The sequence below is a fragment of the Panthera leo genome, chromosome A2 (genome assembly GCF_018350215.1).
Source record: "Panthera leo isolate Ple1 chromosome A2, P.leo_Ple1_pat1.1, whole genome shotgun sequence".
Taxonomy (NCBI): Eukaryota; Metazoa; Chordata; class Mammalia; order Carnivora; family Felidae; genus Panthera; species Panthera leo.
The window spans coordinates 12,475,290-12,496,078 of record NC_056680.1 but is presented as its reverse complement, the minus strand read 5'-3'; the positions used below and the strand labels follow the sequence as shown (position 1 = coordinate 12,496,078).

General features: G+C 53.9%; 1 protein-coding gene across 6 annotated transcripts in view; it reads left to right on the top strand.

Moving 5' to 3' along the window:
* Positions 1-20,789, top strand: part of CPAMD8 (C3 and PZP like alpha-2-macroglobulin domain containing 8) — an 83,060-nt gene that overhangs the window by 43,829 nt on the left and 18,442 nt on the right. For all 6 annotated transcript variants that reach the window (XM_042928818.1, XM_042928817.1, XM_042928815.1 and 3 more), the window contains 7 exons: positions 3,342-3,495; positions 3,743-3,873; positions 5,707-5,758; positions 11,388-11,686; positions 12,308-12,533; positions 14,081-14,257; positions 19,531-19,612. In XM_042928818.1, the coding sequence (XP_042784752.1) occupies positions 3,342-3,495; positions 3,743-3,873; positions 5,707-5,758; positions 11,388-11,686; positions 12,308-12,533; positions 14,081-14,257; positions 19,531-19,612 (1,121 nt within the window). The remainder of the gene's footprint in view (positions 1-3,341; positions 3,496-3,742; positions 3,874-5,706; positions 5,759-11,387; positions 11,687-12,307; positions 12,534-14,080; positions 14,258-19,530; positions 19,613-20,789) is intronic.

Sequence of the window (20,789 nt, the reverse complement as noted above, 5' to 3'; positions counted from 1 at the left end):
CCGGCCGGCGAGGGGGGTGGCCTGTGAGATAAGGTGGGTGCATGGAGAGGAAGGGAGAGTTTCGGGGGGCAGGGGTCTGTATATCTGTGCGGCTTGGGGAGGCCAGGAGCACTCACCCTCCACCACTTTGTAATCCTTGGGCGCTGGCTAGGCCTGGATGTCAGTGGTGGGTGGGAGGAAGGGAAGTGGGGAGGGCTCTCCGGGGTTAGGGGCAACCCTCAGGGGCTGGAAGCCGAAGCTGTGGGTAGAGGGGTGAGTGGGGCACAGGATCAGTGGTCCAGCTGGGAGCAGGCCTGCTCTCTGCAGGTCTCAGCCTCACCCTAACAAGCCACACGCTGGGGACGTGGCTGACCTCCCCCTGGCCCTGCCCAAGTGGGTGGGGACCCCGAGGGCCGCGGGCTCACGACACACTGAGGGCAGATGTGAGCTGCAGCCCCAAAGCAGGCACCATGGAAACCAAGAGACTTCACCCCAGATTTTTGGCTTTTCCTGAAACAATGAGGACACATGGCTAGAGAGTGATTGGAATTTGCTACCAGCGGGGTACCCAAGGCTGCCTGGGTGGGAGGCACGGCCACTACCCCGCAGCTGTGGTCCCAGCAAGTTCAGACCCCGCTGCCCCCAGAAGACCGGGCTCTGGCTCAGCACTTCCATTTACAGCCCCACTTTGCCTCAGTTACCCCATCTGTAAACTGGGCAGGAGAGCTCACCCTGGCCCCACTCGCCCTCACTGGCTTTCTCTGGAGCAGGAGGGAAAGAGCAGACACGAGGGTCCCTTGTGAGTCTCAAAGGGGATGGCTGTGGTCTCTGATCATTTCTGAGCCTGGCCCGGAGGCGACAGCGAGCACGGAGTCCCGGCTCAGAAGGTGACCTTGAGCTTGCACAAAATATCTTACTCCTTTTTTTCCTTTGCAAGTTCTAAACGTCCACTGAATGATTATGTCTGCATCAGAACACGTGGCATGTGATGGCGAGTGACAGCCTGAAGGCCGGTAAAGGACTCTCGCACAGCCGTCTGGCTGGCACAGCACAAGTTCGATGCTGGTGTTTATATTTGACTTTCCCGCTGGTGTTTCTTTGATTCTACAGAAGAGCCACACGTTAATGTGTTGTCACATAGGAGCTTCTTGTCCCTTGAAACTTTATAATTAAAGGAAAATTTCAACTGGAGGGGGAAAAAAAAAGAATAGTCATTGCAGGTCCTGAAATGGAAATGAAACCTCCAGAGGCCACCAGAAAGGGGCCCCTGGGTGTAAAATGCCAGTGATTCGAATTCACTGTCACTCAGAACCAATTGTGCACGTGCTCTGTGTGTGCTGGGCCTTGTGCAGGTGTCAGAGGACCCCAGGGCCCAGGACGTGGGGTCCATCTGTGCTCAACCTCGGAGCGCTGTTACCACTAACCTCTGTGCCCCGTGCTGGCCTCAGGATTTTGTCTACATCGATATCAAATGCCCACGTGGGCCGGGGAAGAAGGGTTGTCGATGCAATTGTTCCCAGACAGGAAGCTCAGAGACTCATTGTTACATGCCCAAGCTCTCCCAGGGAGTTTGGGGCAGAGCTGTGTTAGAATTGAGTGTTTTCAGGGAGCCAGCGGAGCCCCGAGAAGAGGCAGGTCTCCTGAGCTCTGGAGTCGTCAGGCACTGTTTGAGCCAGGCACCAGGACCTGGAAGGGCATTCCTGGAAGAGGGAACAGCATACACATGCAACAGAGGCAGGAGGCGGCTTAGCCTGTCCCGGGAATTGCCCATGACACAGTCTAGCTGGGCTTTAGGGTCTGGTGGGGAAAGCAGGAGTGGGGTAATCAGAACCCCATGCATTTGGCTGGGTGGGAGCTGCTGTGTTGGAAAGCAAGGCGGCGGCCGGGGGGTGGCCTGAGGGGACTAAGGGGGACACATGAAATAGGCTCAAAACAGGCAGCCAGGGAGCAGTGCCCCAAAGCCCAGTGTCTGTATGGTCCATCCTCTGTCATTCTTTTTTTTTTTTTTTTTTTAGTTGTATTTATTTATTTTGAGAGAGAGCAAGAGAGAGCAAAGCACGGAGGGGGGAGGGGCAGAGAAGGGGAGAGAGAATCTCAAGCAGGCTCCAGGCTGTCGACGCAGAGCCCGACGCAGGGCTGGAACCCACAAACCGTGAGATCATGCCCTGAACTGAAACCAAAAGTCGGATGCTTACTCAACAGAGCCACCCAGGTGCCCCTGTCATTCTTTTTGCCAGGAGGAATAGGACCCCCATCTTAAAAAGCCGGAATAAGTGCAGACTGATCCCTGATCAACCAGGTGGCCCCTGCAAGGGAGGGTCCTCACCGAATGGGCAGGCGGGACCCTCAGGTGCCCCTTTCAGCTGCAAGAACACGCTGGAGGCTGGTTTGTCGCACATCCCCAAGGCACCAGGAAAACGGACCCATCCAGCTCCCTCAACATGGGCAGGCGGTCATTCCGCCCAGGCGCCGGAAAATACGGCCCACTGACACTTGGCTCTCAAGTTTCTTCTTTCCTCCCTGGAAGAATGTTCTGGAAGAACACTGAGTCAAGAGGGATGTGGGAGCTCCTGACACAGCCTGCACTAGCTGCTCACACTCAGGTCCCTCTGGGCTTGTCCTCAGGCAGGGTTCAGATGCTCTGTCACACTTGCCACTAGATTTTCCTCGGAACCTTCCCTCCACATCACACGTGCATGTGTGTGTGATGTAGGTGTGTTGACCCTCAGGCGCCCAGGGATCACTCATGTCCTCTTTGGTACATTACTTTAGCTCCTAGTAGGGCCCCTGCACCCACTAGGTGCTTCACACATGCTCGTTGGACAAAAGGATGTGGACCAAGGAGCCTGGGACCAAGGCTCCGTGGACCAAGTTGCAGACTGGGAGGTCTAACCACACGTGCACATAGAGACACTCGTGTGCACACGCATGCACACATGCATTGTGCACGTGTGTATGCATAGGCCACACCTACATGCACATAGGTGTGCACAGAGATACATGCATGCACGCATGTGCACACACACACAGAACTCTTGTTATGACCCTGTGGACCTCAGAGCTTGGATGGAGGGTCAGGGGGAGTGCCTTGTGGGGCCTGCAGGGGGAGCGGTCCCTCCCATCTGGTACCCATCTGGTGCCCCCCGTCAGCCTTGGCCCTAAGGGGAGGCTGACCCCGTGGGGTGTTGGGGGGCCGAAGTAAAAAGAGGGCTCCCAGCAAGACCATGGTGAGTAGTGGGGGGACCTTCCGAGAAGAGCGTGGCTTTTGGAGAGGGCTGACACGGTGGGCGGCGGCCAATGGGATGTGCCTGGAGGGCGCACGCATCCCGGGAGCCTTGAGAGCGGCATACCTCCCTCCCCAGGTCTACGTGAAGATCTCAGTTCCCAAGGGCATCCGCTTTGTGGGGCATCCAGGCAGACGCCATCTGACCAAGAAGATGTGCGTGGCCTCTGGGGAGACGGAACCCACCTGGGTGGTTCTGTCCTTCGGTGACCTGGGACTCAGCAACGTCACAGGTGAGGCCCCGTGCTGCTTCAGGCATCCACCGCCCCCCCCCCCCGCCCCCCGTCCGGACCCCAGGCACAGGTGAGTGGCCGGTGGGGCAGTACGTGAGGTCAAGGCCACGTTGAGAGACAGGACTGCGGCTGGGGAATGGTCAGGAGGTGGGGCGAGGCGGTCCGCGAGGAGGTGGGGCGTGAGGCTTCCCCGGGAGGGCGGGCGTTCTGTTCGGACCGCAGGCGCTGAGCACACAAATCCCCGCAGCCAAAGCCCTGGCTTACGGAGACACAAGCTGCTGCCGGGACGGGAAGTCCATCCGACACCTGGAGGACCACTTCGCTGACAGGAGGGGCCCCACTGGGAGGGATCACATCAGGCGCAGTGTCATGGTTGAGGTAAGCCCGTGTCCTCAGCCAGGGCACTCGGCCAGGGCCTGATTCCATCACCCATGAGGCGGGGGCCTGGCTGGGGCGGGGGCAGCCCCCACGGGTCCTGCTCTGGGGCTCGGGGCAGGCGTGGGGTGTCTGCATTTCCTCGCTAGAGGCCCTCAGCGTCCAGCCCCTCCGCCGTGCACCGTGGACTTGGGGAAAGCGGTCTGGGACTCGCAGGGGCCACAGGGAAGTGTCCTCTGATCCCCATGTTGACCGTGTTGGAGGGCGATGTGCCTCTGTCTCCGACTTCCTGTTTGTCATAGGCAGCCATAGGGATTATGACCTGGCATTTGGAGGGCGGTCACTAGAATGCCTGGGGCAGAAAGGACGCAGAGCCTATGCAGCAGAGGGGCCCGGGTGTTGGGGTCTCATTGACGCCCCACCTCCCCTGCTGGCTGGGAATCTAGGATCTACCGCTCCGTGTGGGCTGGGCGTATGCCTTGCTAGTCCAAGCCTGCTCCGTAAATCAGGGGCGTTCACGCTCACCCCACAATGTGGAGAGGGCACCTCGCAGTGCACGTTGGGCATGTGGTAGCAGTGATGTCCCATCTTTTGGGGGCTGCTTGGACACCTCAGAGCACAGAGCCCTGCCAAGACTCTTCATGCCACGTGGAGAGTGCACGACAGCCCCGAGGAAGCTCCTCACGGCGTCCCCAGTGTCTGCCCCTCCCCAGGGGCTCAGCTGCAAACAGCCGCCTTCCCTCCTGGCCGTGGTCCTGGCAGCGCGGAGCGCAAATGATTTCCATCAGCCTCCGGAGTCACACACACGTGCTGGGCAGAACTCCCCGAGGTGGACGAGTCGTTGGCCACAGCGTGCTTGACATGACCTGATGGATTCCTCCGGGACAAGTGGGTCCTCTGATGAGGAATGCCATCTCCGTGAGCCAGTGGGGTGAGGGGATGGCCTCAACGGGAAACACAGAGACCCCTGGCAACCCTTTGCTCGGCCTGAACGTGCTCCCTGGCCCACAACCCGCCCTCCTGGGGCCAGAGGAGATGGCAGGCCATCCACAGTTCTTGCCTCGTCCGTCTGCAGAAGGAATTTCTCAATGCAGAGAGGGATTCTCAAGGGGCTCTGCCCCTGGGCCTTTCCTCCCACTCACACGGCTCAAGGGCTGCCTAATCTGCAGTATCGCTTTGTGCAGGTGGCCCTGGGGGTGGGAGGTGACAGGTGGGCATCAGAAGACCTGAGAGGTCGAAGCAGAAACTCTGAAGCGTGGTGGACGAGGAAACCAGGTTTATGAAACAGGACGTGGCCGACGTGCGGTTTGATAAAGCAGCAAAGCCCTGCTGCCTCTCCACCCCGCTGGAGAGCTCCGGGTGCGCGGTTTGTTTGCCAGATCGGATATTTGGTGGACCCTCACGCGACGCTGCGTGCCTTCTGCTGGGGACGAAACTGCGCGTGGCACCAGTACCTTCCTGCGAGGTGGGGAAGCAGGTGACGGTTGGGAACCACCGCGGGCGCTAAACCGGAGGGAGGAGGAGCTGGTGCCCTCCTGCCTGGCTCCCCGATTAGCCCAGGAGACCCTGAGGACAAGGTGGGAGTATGGGAAGCACGGCCAGTCTAGAAGCAGCTGGTGAGTGGGTTTGACCAGAGCCCGGAGAAGAGGAATGAGCCTCAGTTTCCCCACTCGGGCCTAGGAGGTAGGCAGCCTGGTCTTTCTCTGGGTACCCGTGACATTGGCACCACCCTGCAGGGTCCAGACTCAGAGCCGCCACCGTGGGAGGGCGGCCGCTCCCCCCCCCCTTTGCCGATTGCCCCTCCCCCGCTCAGTTCTCCCCATCTCTCTGTTTCAGCCGGAAGGAGCCCCCCGCAGCTACACCTACAGTGCTTTCTTCTGTCCCAACGGTGAGTCCCTGCACCCACCCCACTGAGGACTTTGGCCCTCCCCCCACCACACTGTTGCAGCACTCCTGCTGCTAAGTGGATGCCTGCCCTTCCTGGGGCCAGAGGACACGGCAGGGGAGAACTGAGATGTCCTGGCTGGTGACAACCATAAGCCAGAGCGAGGGCTGGGCATCTGCCACACAGGAAGGACGTGCACATGCATGTAGGCTGGAGGTGCCAATGGGAAAAGAGACCACAGGCGGGAACAGGGCTGTCCTCGGGGTCCTGGGGTGAGGAGCCTAGGATCCAGAGAAGGGAGGTCTTAGACGTCAGGGGAAAGCTGTGGGAAACGACCGACCCGGAACCCTGGGCCCAAAGAGAAAATAGGAAATTCAAGTGGGTTCCAGAAGGGGTGGGATTTGGGGTCTGCCTCGATCCCCTGAAATCGATATTAGGTTTGTACGTGATCCGTGAAAAGAAAGGGGTACGGAGTGTGCGGTGGACAGAATGGCCAGAGCAGGGCCCTTCCATGCCTCTGCCTCGGTCGGGTCAGGGAAATGCTAGGCAGGATATGAGCCCGGCTGCCAGTGGGAGGGTCTGCCCACTCCCTGTCCGGCCCCTCCCAGAGGAGCTCAGGCCTGGCCTGGCACTGGGCGGCACCCAGCAGGCTTTGCCAGGTGGCCGAGCTGAGGATCTGAGCTGAGTCCCTGGGGATTGTCGGCTCCCCAGGTACAGCACCTCCCCGTTGCCAAGGCATCCAGCGCGACAGGCCCCACATGGACCACTCTAGACACAGGCTTCCTCTTGACATTGACCACCCCCCCCCCCGCCACGCCCTTTGTGTATTAAACAGCAATGCATCACTTACAAGCTGAAACAAATTTTGACAGAGGTGCAAAAGCAAGTCAACGAAGGAAGGAGAGCCTTTTCAACAAATAGTGATAGAGTAATTGGACATGATTGGTAAAAGCATGAACTTTGACCTAAAGATCCCACTTTATATGAGAATTAACTCAAATGGATCATGGACTTACATGTAAAATGATAAAACTTTTAGGAAAAATGTGTGAGAAAATTTCTGAGAAACCTTTGGGATCCAGGGCTGGGTAAAGAGTTTTTAGACGTGATACCAAAAAGCATCACCCATAAAAGGAAACTCATAAATGGACCTTATCAAAATGAAACACTGCTTTGCAAAAGATGCTATTAAGAGGAGGAAATACCAGTTACAGACTGGGAGAAAATACTTCCAGACACAGGTCTGACAAAAGACTAGTATCTAGAACATCAAACGATCCAATTAGAAAGGGGGAAAAAGGAACAAACAGTTCACCAAAGAAGGTATACAGGTGACAGGTAGGCACAAGGACATTCAACATCGTTAACCATTAGCAAAATGCAAAATAAAGCACGGTAAGTTGTCAAGGCACGCTTATCAGAATGACTGAAGTAAAAAAAAAATAGCGACAGCAGTAAAAAATGGCGAGGATGGGGAGAAAGAGGATCGTTCATACGTTGCTGGTGGGAATTGTAAAATGGTGTGGCTGCTACTGGGAGTTTCTTAAAAAGCTACACATGCTCCATGCGTACCACCCAGAAATTGCACTACGAGGCATTTTTCCCAGAGAAACGAGGATTTATGTTCACACAAAAACCCATACATAAATGTTCATATCAGCTTTATTTGTAATAGCCCCAAACTGGAAACAGCCTAGGTGTCCTTCAGTGGATGAGTGGATAAGCAAATCACGGTACGTCCCTACCTTGGAATGCTATTTAGTGATAAAAAGAAATGAGCTATTGACATATGCAGCTATCTGGGTGAAGGGGATTGAGTGGGGACAAAAAAAAAAACAAACCCTCAATCCCAATAGGGTCCATAAATTATTCTGTTTGCAGTATTTTTTGAAATGACAAAATTTTAGAAATGGAGGTTATATTAGCCATGGCTGGGATGGGGAGGAAGAGTGTGGGTATGGTGATAAAGGCCGATAGGAGGGATCTTGTACAAATAAAATTGGGGAAGTCTGAACAAAACTAATGGGTTGTATCGATGTCAATATCCTGGTTGTGATATTGTACTAGAATCTTGCCAGATACCCCTGGGGAGAACTGGGTCCACAGGACACAGATCTCTCTGTGTTATTTCTTACAGTCATATGTGAATGTACAGTTATCTCAGCAAAAGTAAAATAAAAACATTTGTAAAAGTGACACATAGGTACAAATACCGTATGATTCCACTAATATGAGCTACTTATAGAAGTCAAAATCATAGAGACAGAAAGTAGATGGTGGGAGCCAGGGGTTGCCGGGAGGGGAGGGCAGCCTAGTGTATAATGGGGACAGAGTTACAGTTTTGGAAGGAGAAACAGTGATGATGTTTGCACAGTAGGACTGTATTTGATACTCCTGAACTGGACACATAGAAATGATTAAGAGGACACACTTTACATTATTTGTATTTTACCACAATTTTAAAAATTGGGAAAAGCAGAAGCAATACTTGTGTATTACAGGAAACTTAGGAAGATAGAAAGAAGGAAAAATATCTCCTCTGCTTCTCATCCAGAGATGACCTTTTCTAACATTTTGTTATATTTGGTTGCATAGGGTTGATCATTGTTTGTTTTAACATAGTTGTGACTCGTGAGCTAAATAATTCTGTGGTCTGCCTTGCTCATTTAACACATCTCGAGCACTTTTCTTTGTTATTGTAAAGACTTTATAAACAGCATTTCAAAACAGCTTCAGTATGTTCTAGCAAATGACTGTTCCAGAATTTGACCACTATAGAATTTTCTTCTTATTTTTTACATGTTTATTTATTTTTGAGAGAGAAAGAGGGAGAGAGAGAAGGTGCTGGGGGAGGGGCAGAGAGAGAGAGGGAGACACAGAATCGGAAGCAGGCTCCAGGCTCCAGCTATCAGCACAGAGCCTGACACAGGGCTCGAGCCCACGAACTGTGAGATCATGACCTGAGCTAAAGTCGGATGCTTAACCGACTGAGCCACCCAGGTGCCCCTGTTTCTACTTTTTTAAAATCATAATTTACACTAGGCTGAATGTACATTTGTATTCAAAGTAAAGTCAGTAATATTTTTAACATGCTGATTGAGGTATAATTGACATACAATAAATCACACGTACTTTAAGCGTACAGTTTGGGAAGTGTTGACATCTGTGTACATGTGTGAAACTATCACATCTAAGATAATGAAGATTTCCATTAACCCCAAAAGTCATGCCCCCTTGTAATCACTCACCCCTGTTTTTAGTCTTGTCACCAGGGAACTACTGACCTGTTTCCTGTCTCTGTAGATTACTTCGCACTTTCTAGACTTTTATATAAATGGAATCATATAAAAATGTACTCTTTTTCTCTGGTTTCTTTCACTCAGCATAAAAATGCTGAGATTCATTCACGTTGTGTGTATCACTAATTCAATCATTTTAAGGCCGAGTGGGCCTCCATTGAATAGATGTGTTGCATTTTGTTCGTTGACCTGCTGATGGATATTTGAGTTATTTCTAGTTTGGGGCTATTTCCAATAAAGCTTCTATGAATATTCATGTGCAAGTCTTTGTATGGATAATATGTTTTCCTTTCTCTTGAGTCCGTACCTATGAGTGAAATAGCTAAATCATACAGGAGGTATGTGTTCAACCTTTTACGAAATGATCACACTGTTTTCCAAAGTGGTAGTCCCATTTTGCATTCTCACCAGCAGGGGGCGAGAATCACTTCTTCCCTCTCCTCGCCCACACCTGGTGTTGTCCCTCTGATTACTTTTCGCCCTTCCGATAGGTGCCTGATGGTATCTTATTGTGGTTTTGATATGCATTTCCCTCATTCAAGCATCTTTTCATGTGTCTGTTTACTATTAATGTATCTTTTCTGGTGAAGTGTCTGGTCAGATCTTTTAACGTTTATTTTACGTTGACTTTTGGAAGTTTTTATAAATTTATTCTTGTTACAAGTCATTTATCAGATGAATCCTTCGCAGAGACATTTCTCCCAATATGTGGCTTGTCTTTTCTCTTAATAGTGTGTTTATAAGACCAGAGGTTTTTCTTTTCTTTTTTTTTTTTTTTTAGAAGTTTTTCATGTTGATGTGGCCCAGTTTACCAGTTTTTCACTTTATGGATTATGCTTTTGCCGTATCTAAAAGAAATCTTTTCCAGGGGCATCTGGGTGGCTCAGTTGGTTGGGTGTCCAACTCTTGATTATGGCTCAGGTCATGATCTCGCAGTTAATAATGAGTTTGAGCCCCGCACCAGGCTCCACGCTTGGGATTCTCTCTTTCCCTCTTTGCCTTTCAACCACGTGTGCGCTCTCTCTGTCTTTCAAAATGAATAAATGAACTTTAAAAAAAAGAAATCTTGGGGCGCCTGGGTGGCTCAGTTGGTTAAGCGTCTGATTTTGGTTCAGGTCATGATCTCATGGTTTGTGGGTTCGAGCCCCATGTCAGGCTCTGTGCTGACAGCTCAGAGCCTGGAGCCTGCTTCCGATTCTGTGTCTCCCTCTCTCTCTGCCCCTCCCCCATTCGCAGTCTGTTCCTCTCTCATAAAATAAACTTAAAAAAGATTTTAAGGGGCGCCTGGGTGGCTCAGTCGGTTAAGCGGCTGACTTCAGCTCAGGTCATGATCTCACTGTCCGTGAGTTCGAACCCCGCTTCGGGCTCTGTGCTGACAGCTCAGAGCCTGGAGCCTGTTTCAGATTCTGTGTCTCCCTCTCTCTCTGATCCTCCCCCGTTCATGCTCTGTCTCTCTCTGTCTCAAAAATAAATAAACGTTAAAAAAAAAAAAGATTTTAAAAGAAACCTTTTCCAATTCCTACGCGTTCTCCTCCACGTTTGTAAGCATTACGTTGTACGCTTACAAAATAGCTCTGATCCGTTTTGAGTTGGTCCTTGGAAAACCACGCGCGGTGTGGATCTGAGTTCCCTTTTCTGCTTCTGGGTAACTAGTGGTTCCGACAGCCTCTGTTGAAAAGATTTTCACTGTCGAATTGCCTTCTCACCTTTGTTGCAAATCAGTTGTTCGCACACGAGTGGGTCCGCGTCTGGACTCCCTACGCTGTTCTGGTGAGCCTGGGTTGATGTCTGTACCACACTGTCGTGATTACTGCCGCTTCCGAGTGCATCTCAATGTCACAGGTGTGAGTCCTTCACCCTGGTTCCGTTTCAAAGTTGTGTTGACCCTCTGGGTCCTTTACGTTTCTATATGAATTGTGGAATCGGCTTTGTCATTTCCGCAAAAGACCCTCCCGTGATTCTGACTGGGATTGCCGCGAATCCGTGTGCCAGTTTGGGAAATAATTACCGTATCTGCTGTGTTGTCCTCTGACCCACAAACGCGGTCTGGCTCTCCATTGATTGGGGTCTGAATTGGCTGCAACAGCATTTTGCAGTCTCTGGCTGTACAGGGCTTTTGTAGGAGTTAGCCCCGTGAGCATCTCCTCTTTCGTGTGCCCTCGGCAAAGCTGCGGGTAAGCCGTCTCCGTTCGCCGTTGCTCAGGAAGCTGCCTGCAGAGCCACAGTGAGACGGGCCCCCCAGGGGCCCTGATCCTCAGCTCTGGACACAGGCAGGGAGAGGCAGGATGCCTCCAGGTGCCCCCTCAACACCCTCTCTCCTTCCCTCCGTCCAGAGAGAGTCCACATCTCCACGCCCAACAAGTACGAGTTCCAGTACGTGCAGCGGCCGCTGTGGCTCACCCGTTTTGATGTGGCCGTGCGAGCCCACAATGATGCCCGCGTGGCCTTGTCCGCCGGACCCCAGGACACAGCGGGCATGATAGAGATTGTCCTGGGGGGGCACCAGAACACCAGGTCCTGGATCTCCACCAGCAAGATGGGCGACCCCGTGGCCAGCACGTACACGGCCAAGATCCTGTCCTGGGATGAATTCAGAACGTTCTGGATCAGCTGGCATGGCGGGTTCATCCAGGCACGGCTGGGCTGGCTGGGGTGGGCGTGGGAACCCCGGGCTCCTTGGCATTTGCTGCTTCTTACTCTGTGTCCAGCTCTTAACAGGGGGCGAGGAGGAGGGGGGGATAAACACAGGGTGCAACCTCAGGTTGCTCACAGTCTGCCTAGAGTCACTTACAAAAAAAAAATAAAAAGGTGAGAGCTGTGGTGGAGGAAGCACCCAGGGGAACTGGGAGCTGAAGTATAGTGGGTCGTCGTGGGGAAGGAAGTGCATATAAGCAGGTGAAATCGAGGCTGGGACATTTTATGGGTCAGGCAAAGAGGACATAGGAAAGGAGCAGCTAACAGCTTCTTAGAAGAGGGACATAGCCAAACTGGGTTTTGAAGCATGCATAGGAGTTCAGCAGGCAAACTAGGGAGTGGAGGATGTTCCAGGCAGAGGGCATAGCATGTGCAAAGGCCCAGGGGTTCCAGGGAACTGACGGCTTGGCAAACTACGTGCTACGCTTGTGTCTCTTGTTGGCCATTTAATGGATGAGGTGACCCTTGGTTTCTCTGTGGGCCCTGTAGCCAGTGTCACTGCTGCCTGAGCGCTTCCTTTCAGCATTCAGCAGCCAGCAGCCTTGGCCTCTTTTTCCAGGTTGGCCATGGCCCAGAGCCTTCCAATGAGTCTGTCATCATGGCCTGGACCCTCCCCAGGCCACCGGAGGTCCGATTCATCGGCTTCTCCACTGGCTGGGGCTCCATGGGTGAGTTCCGCATCTGGAAGAAGGTGGAGGTGGACGAGAGCTACAGTGAGGCCTTTACCCTGGGAGTCCCGCACAGCGCCATCCCTGGGTCAGAGCGGGCAGCAGCCTCTGTCATAGGTGCGTCTGCCCTGTTGCTGGCTTGGGGAGTAGAGAGGCGAGAACTGAGGCCGAGGGGCAGGGTATCCGCCCCGGGCTTGGTCTCGCATCAGCCTGTGCTGGGAATCTGTGCCCCTGGGGCCTCACCTGACCGGCCACTTTGGTGCTTTCTCCATGCCGGGGCAGACCCTGAGATGACCCCAGCCCTGTCCTTGAGGAGTTCCCCGTCTGCCCACCCAAGCCCTGTGTGAAGCAACCCCAAGGGGCAGGTGGCGAATTCCATGAGGGCAGTGAGCATGGGGTGATGTGCAAGAGGACAGAAAGTGTGGGGGAAGTCAACCAGGTGCGGGGCAGAAGGTGGGGGTCCTGGTGAGGGGGGCAAGTTTCCAGAACGTTTCCTGAGCAGGAGCGAGTGGCTGTGACGGGGGGTCTGGAGGGTGTGGGTGGTCTCCTGTAGCCCGGCTACAGGAGTGGAAAGTGGGGCCTCTGTGACGGATGTGGTGTTGGGTATTGGAAGGGTGGGAAGAGGGGAAGAGGCCAGGAAGGGCAGACAGTCCTCAATGCGGGGGTCTCAGGTCTCTCTCACACTGGAGAACAGAAGTCCTGGGGCCCAGAGAGGTTGGTGATTGTGGCCCAATCAGAAGAAATGGGAGTTTATAATTTCTGAGTCAGGAGATGAAGTCAGAGATGGCCGTGGGGGTCAGTGGCCCGGGTAGGGGTGAAGGGAAGCCAGCAGATGGGCAGGGATGGAGAGGGGGTGAAGGCCAGGACCTGTGTGCCAGTGCCTTCAGCATAGTGGAATAGAAGGTGGAGAAGAAGCTGGAAAGCCCGGAGAAGGGTGATGAGAAAGTAGCCAGGCAGGCCCTGCCATGGATGGAGGCTGCAGGAGCAGTGGCAGCCTCAGTGGGGCAGGAGGAAAGGCCAAGGAAGGAAGGGAGGTGTGATCAGGAACAGCAGGAGTTCAGCCATGTGTGGTGCAGAGAGGCCAAGAAGAGGAAGACAGAGTGCTGAAGGGAGGAAAGCACAGGAGAAATCAAAAAGAAAAAAAAAAAACTTTAAAAGTATACCAACAATATTATGTGTGTACAGAAACTTTTTTTAAAGATCTAAATACTTGTGGTTGAAGAGAAAATCACATTTCCTATTGGAAGTTAGGAAAAAAATATTTAAAATGGAACCACAGTGACTGGATTGACCTGTCAACGTGTGGGATGCAACCAAAGTCGTACTTAGAGGAAAATGCATAGCTTTAAATGTACCCGTTTTAAAAGCCAAAAAGAAACGAGCATTCAGCATAATTAAAAGGTAGAGAGAGAGAACACCGAGTTGAGACTGAAGAGCAGAGAGGGAGGCGTGTGGGAGAGTTCCAGCGGGTGGCGGCCAAAGCCAGGGCACCCGGTGGGCCACGTGAGCACAGGGCATGGTCCAGTCCCAAAGGCAGCGCCGGCCGTCAGAGGGTGGGGAGCCGGTGTGAGGCCACAGGCCGCCCTGGGGAAAGCCGTCCTGAGTACAGCCAGGGCGCCGGTTGAGGCCAGCCTGCAGCCCAGCCCTGTTTTCCTTCCCACCAGGAGACGTCATGGGGCCGACCCTGAACCACCTGAGCAGCCTCCTGCGGCTGCCCTTCGGCTGTGGAGAGCAAAACATGATCCACTTTGCGCCCAACATCTTTGTCCTCAAGTATCTTCAGAAAACCCGGCAGCTCAGCCCGGAGGTGGAGCGGGAGACCACTGACTACCTGGTACAAGGTACTGGGGCCGGGTGACTGTGAGGAAGACACGGGGAGGGAGGCAGCCCACGTGCCCGGTGCAGCGGATGTGGAGGGACGGAAGGGAGTGGAAGAGGCCACTTCCAGGCCCCCGCCTGGTCACTGTCAGCAGGAGCCCCGTGTCTGCACCCATTAGGACAAGGCTCTGAATGCTGGGAATCAGCTATGGGGACAGCAGATGCACCTTTTAAAAAATGTAGGTTTGGGGGGAGCGCCTGGGTGGCTGAGTCAGGTAAGCATCCTACTTTGGCTTAGGTCATGATCTCACAGTTCGCAAGTTCAAGCCCCGCATCGGGCTCTGTGCTGACAGCTCAGAGCCTGGAGCCTGCTTTGGATTCTGTGTCTCCCTCTCTCTGCCCCTCCCCTGTTCACTCGCGCTCGCTTGCTCTCTCTCTCTCTCTCTCTCTCTCAAAAATAAGTAAACGTTAAAAAAAATTAGAAAAATAGGGGCACTTGGGTGGCTCAGTTGGTTAAGCGTCCGACTTCGGCTCAGGTCACGATCTCAAGGTTCGTGGGTTCGGGTTCTGCGTCGGGCTCTGTGCTAACAGCTCAGAGCCTGGAGCCCACTTTGGATTCTGTGTCTCTGTCTCTCTCTGCCCCTCTCCCACTCATGCTTTGTCTCTCTCAATAATAAATAAACATTAAAAATAAAAAATAATAATATTAATAAAAATAAATAAGAATGTTGGTTTTTTTTAACAGAGCAATATAATAGCAATATAACAAACATTAGAAAACAGATATAGGGGTGCCTGGGTGGCTCAGTCGGTTGAGCGCCTGACTTCGGCTCAGGTCATGATCTCATGGTTCACGGGTTCAAGCCCCACGTCGGGCTCTGTGCTGACAGCTCAGAGCCTGGAGCCTGCTTATGATTCTGTGTTTCCCTCTCTCTCTGCTTCTCCCCTGCTCACATTCTGTCTGTCTCTCTTTCAAAACTAAATAAACTTAAAATTTTTTTTTTAATAAATAAGGTATAGTCAAAAATGAAAGGCACCTCGGTGGCTCAGTCGGTTAAGCCCCCGACTTCGGCTCAGGTCATGATCTTGCAGTTCGTAGGTTCGAGCCTGCATCGGCCTTTCTGCTGTCAGTGCGGAGCCTGCTTGGGATTCTCTGTCCCCCTCTGTCTCTGCCCTTCTCCTGCTCGCGCGCACGTTCTCTCTCAAAAATAAGTAAACATTTAGAAGAAAAGAAACGAAACGTTCCCTGTAATCCCCATGTCAGTGTTGGCTCTGTATTTATGCTCCTGCCCTCCAGCAGCACAGGTTAGCGTCACCGCTCTTGGTGCCTTATAACGTGGCATCGTACCGTGTGCCCCAGCCACACGCTGTGCGTGTGCAATTGGTCCACCGGGCTGTGCGGAGCCGTGGTCCATTCACCTGCATGGCTGCGTGGAGGGACCATGGGCGGTGTGTCTGATGACGGGCGCTAGAGAAATTCACATTCGGGGCTTTTACAGTCGTGATGCCCCGAAGCATCCTGTCCGGGTGCTCGGTGAAAACACCTGAATATCTGTGGGGGCGGGAGGGGGGGTGTCCAGAAGTAAAACTGCTGGGTCTCGGGACGTGTTCAGTTCATAATCATTTTCGAGGCTACGCCATTTGTCCATCATAATACATTTATGAACTACGACATGCTAAACTCCTCTCTTAGACACGTTGGGATTGTTTCTCGAGTTTCCCCCCTAAACAATACAGCGTTGAATATCTTCACAAAAAAACAACGCAGCACCGAATATCAGAAATGACGCAGCGCTGAATGTCTTCCGTCGCCAGGAATCAGATCCTCAGAGTAGGGAACAGCCCTGTGTGTGGAGGGTAGGACCTCTGAGTGCCCTGACCTCAGCTTCCTCTTCACGTCTTGGCCCTGCAGGGAGGGGGACAAGGGAGACTGTAGCCTCGCCTCTGTCACGGGCACCTGCTGTGTGTTCTCAGGTAGGGCCTGTTCTCAGTGCCTTGGTTTCTTACCTATGTGTGTAGCAAGGGAGTTAAGATCAGTTGATGCCAAGGTCCTGGGGCCTCCTGGGGTGTGCTTCTGGCCCTGGGCTGGAGGTGGAGTGAAGGAGAGGAAGGAGAAGGTTTGACCCGTCTGTGAAGCTGGCATCCACAGCGGGCAGGTCCGTGCACTTCTATCCGTGCTGCCCCAAGTCACCTTCCCGGCCACCCCCAGACCAATGGTCCTCATTTCCCAGCTGAGCAAAGCGAGAGTCCTGGAAGCAGCCAGCCTGAGACCATTCAGGGGCGAGTGGTGGGGGCTTCTGAGATCCCAGGCTCTCCTGGATCAGCCAGCCAGGGCACTAGGTCCCTGCCAGGGTGAGATGAGAGCCCATGGCCACAACGTTGGAGGGTTCTGCTTTCAAGAAAGACTGGCATGTGCCCAGCCCAGATGATGCCAGGCCCCTCTCTGATGGGGAAACTGAGGCATGAGAGCGCCTTGATCCCTGAGGCGAGCCTGGGGTTCCTGCCTCCTGGCCTGTTAAGGTTCCCAGTGACTGTGCTTCTGGATGAGATCTCCAAAAGCAGTCCTGATGATCTAGAACCATCCGTCCTCAACGGGAAAAGGAAACAGCGAGATGTCATGATGAAAATGTACAACCCTTCGATGGAAAAATAAGGTGGGTTGCCATGGGCTGAAAATCTGGCCTGATAAGGGCTGACCAAAGACTGCTGGGAAGCCCAAGCCCGCTCAGTCTGTGGCTGGGGACGCTCAGGTTGCTGAATCCATCCCGGCAAAGGGCCTTGAAGGCCACCCCTAGTCGTAACCAGCAGCGCGGACCTCTCTTGGACAGCCAGACCCTGTGCCCTTCAGCCAGTTGGCATTTCAGACTCTACCGGTTTTCTGCACACTCGCTGGTGTTCGTTTCCTGGGCCCGCCTTCACAAGTGCAGACGCTTCGCAGGCAGGGCGTTTTTTCCAAGTCGAAGGTTTCTGAGAGCCCTGCATCAAAGCAAGCCCACCAGCTCCGCTTTCCCGACAGCATTTGCTCACTCCGCGTCTCTGTGTCACATTTTGGTGATTCCTGCGATAACTTCGAACTTCCAGATTGTTGTTATATTGGCATTGCCGCGATCTCGTGCTAAAGCTTGAACGGAAGAGGAGTTGCTTCTAACGGACGAGGAAAGAAGGCTTCTTGAGCTGCAATCTGCTCCTGGAGAAGATGCCGTGAAGACTGTTGGAACAACGACACAGGGTTCAGAACGTCACAGAGGCAGAGTGGAGGGGGCGGCAGCAGCGGGATTTGAGGGGACGGACTCCGATTCTGAGAGAAGTCCCACCGTGGGTGAAATGCCACCAAACAGCATCGCATGCTGCAGAGAAGTCGCTTGTGAAAGGAGGGCTCCTTCGATGCAGCAAACTTTACTACTGTCTTATTTAAGACATTGCCACAGCCACCCCAGCCGTGAGCGATCAGTCAGCAGCCATCACGTGGAGGCAGGACCCTCCACCAGCAAAAACATTTCGACTCGTGGAAGGCTCAGATGACGGTTAGCATCTTTTTGGCCATGGTATTTTAAAGTTTTTCTTCTTTTTTAAATTTTTTAAAAATATATTTATTTTGAGAGAGAGCACACGCACACATGCACAGCAGGGGAAGCGCAGAGGGGAGAGAGAATCCCAAGCAGGCCCTGCACGGTTGGCACGGAGGCCCATGTGGGGCCCGAACTCACGAACCGTGAGGTCAGGACCCGAGCCGAAACCAAGAGCTGGACGCTCAACTGACTCAGCCACCCAGGCGCCCCAGTATTTTTAAATTAAATAAACCAAGGCACGTACATTGTTATCTTAGACATAATGCTGTCGCAGGCTTCGCGGACTATAGAGTAGCGTAACCATAACTCTAAATATACTGGAAAACCAAAAAAATTCATTTGACACGGTTTATTGCAAACGGGTCTGGAACCGAACCCGCGGTATTTCTGAGGGATGCCTGTACCACCCGCTGCGTGACTCAGAACAGGACTGGATTCACTCTCAGCTCCGGGGGCCAGAAGTCCAAAGTCAAGGTTCAATAGGGTTGGTTCCGTCTGGAGGCTCTGGGGGAGCCCGCCCTGTAGACACATCACCGTGCTCCCTGCTTTCGTCTTCACAGGACTTTTTCCTGCGTCTCTATTTCTGCCTCTCCTGTCTTCTAAGCACATCAGTCCTTGGATCTCGGTCCTCCCTTATTCCACAATGATCTCATCTGGAGATCTTCCGCATAATTGAATCTGCAAAGAGCCTTATTCCCCATAAGGTCCCATTTTGGGGTTCCAGGTGGCCATGAATTTGGGGGGGGGGGGTCACTGTCCATCCGGTATAGCGCTCCCTTCTGCTCTTTCCACCTCCGAGGGCGCAGCACCGTCCTTCCAGCGGGGAAGTTGCAAACCTTGCTGCTCTCCAGATCTTTCTTTTTTTTTTTTTAATTTTTTTTTCAATGTTTTTTATTTATTTTTGGGACAGAGAGAGACAGAGCATGAACGGGGGAGGGGCAGAGAGAGAGAGGGAGACACAGAATCGGAAACAGGCTCCAGGCTCCGAGCCATCAGCCCAGAGCCTGACGTGGGGCTCGAACTCACGGACCGCGAGATCGTGACCTGGCTGAAGTCGGACGCTTAACCGACTGCGCCACCCAGGCGCCCCCAGATCTTTCTTTCCTCCAGGCCTCAGCGGCTCTGCCCACACTGTCTCCACCACCTGATCCGGGGCGGCCCGTCGTCCTTGCCCGCCTGGACGGTGCCCATCTCCCGGTCTGCCTGCTTCCTCCCTGGACCCTACAGACCACCCACTGCCCATGTCCCCTTGCGTCCCAGCCCCGCTCACACCGCCCATGCTCCCCCCTGCTGCCCTGGCAGCAAGGCCAGACCCCCAGGGTGGCCTGAGTGGCCGCCTCCCCTCCCTCCCCTGCCCCCTTGCTCTTCTGTTCTCTGAGCACACCAAGCTCTTGTGGCATAGTGCCCACCCCCGGGGACAGAGGGTGCTGCCTCGAGATGGTGCACGTCACCGACCACCCAGGCGTGATGGGTATGTGAGCAGGGGTGACAAAGAGGTGATGTCAGGAAGAGAGAGGAATAGAGTGGAGGTTTCGGTCGCACCCGTGGAGTGGGGTTGCGCGTCTCCGGTTGTGGGTGGTGGGGCAGTTTCCAGGGCCTCGGCTGTGAGCGTGGGACAGTTTTGGCCCCCCCGGATGGGAGTATTACATCATGTGGAGGTCCCACGGTAGGACGAGGCCCAGTCCCAGCGGCTCGCCAGGATGCCGACCCCTCCCTTTGCCCCGCAGGTTACCAGCGGCAGCTGACCTACAGGCACCGGGACGGCTCCTACAGCGCCTTCGGGGATCGGGACGCATCGGGGAGCATGTGGTGAGTCCCCACTCCGGAGGGTATGGCCGCGGGGTCTCTCCACCTCCCCCTCACCCCGGAACCACAGCCTCACGCGCAGCACAGCAGGGCCAGGACGCTCGGGGCCAGATCCCCGGGGTGGCCGGGGGGCCTGGCTGGGAATTGGAGACAGCCGTGGCCCCTGCTCCCCCGGGATTCAGAGGGCAGGATGTGGGCAGGTGTGCTGGGCCCCGGGTGCGGCGAGGGCGGGGGGTTCTGCTGCTGTTGCCGCAGTGCCCCAGGCGGAGCCCCTGCCCTCCAGCCCCTCGGGAGCAGGTCCTGGGCGTTCTGGTCTCTTCAGAGCCCACTGGACCCAGAAATGGGGGTGACCCGGAGGAGGAAGGGGGTGGGCTGGGAGAGGCCATACCACCGCCTGGAGGCTGAAGTCGGGGGAGTGTGTGGGCACAGCAGCCTGGGGCCTGGTTTCCCTTTGGCTTTTGGGGCGTCCAGGGCAGGGATGGGGCTTCAGGGTCCCGGAGGGAGAGTGGCCGGGACCAGCTGACTCCTGGGGCAGGCACGCACAGGTTTTAGGGTACGGGCTATTTCGCATTTTGGCGATTCACGTCAACAGAGCCCCGAGCCACCACTTGAGTTTTTTTCTTTTTCTTTCCTTTTCCTTTTCCTTTTTTTTTTTAGTTTTGGTAAAGTACACAAACAAAATTTATAATCTTCACCATCTTAAGCATCCAGTGCGGTGACATCGAGTACATTCACCCTCTCGTACAGTCGTTACTGTCCGTCTCCCCAGAACTCTTTTTGAAAAAACTTTTTTTTTTTTTTAATGTTTCTTTAATTTTGAGAGCGATAGAGAGACAGAGTGCGAGCAGGGGAGGGGAAGAGAGACAGGGAGGCACAGAATCGGAAGCAGGCTCCAGGCTCCGAGCTGTCAGCACAGAGCCCGACGCGGGGCTCGAACCCACGAGCCGTGAGATCATGACCTGAGCCCAAGTCGGATGCTCAACCGACTGAGCCGCCCAGGCGCCCCTGAAAAAACTTTTTGTTAATGCTTACTTATTTTTGAGACAGAAAGAGTGTGAGTGGGGGAGGGGCAGAGAGAGAGAGAGAAAGACACATCGGAAGAGGCTCCAGGCTCCGAGCTGTCAGCACAGAGCCCGACGCGGGGCTCAAACCCGTGAACGATGAAATCATGACCTGAGCT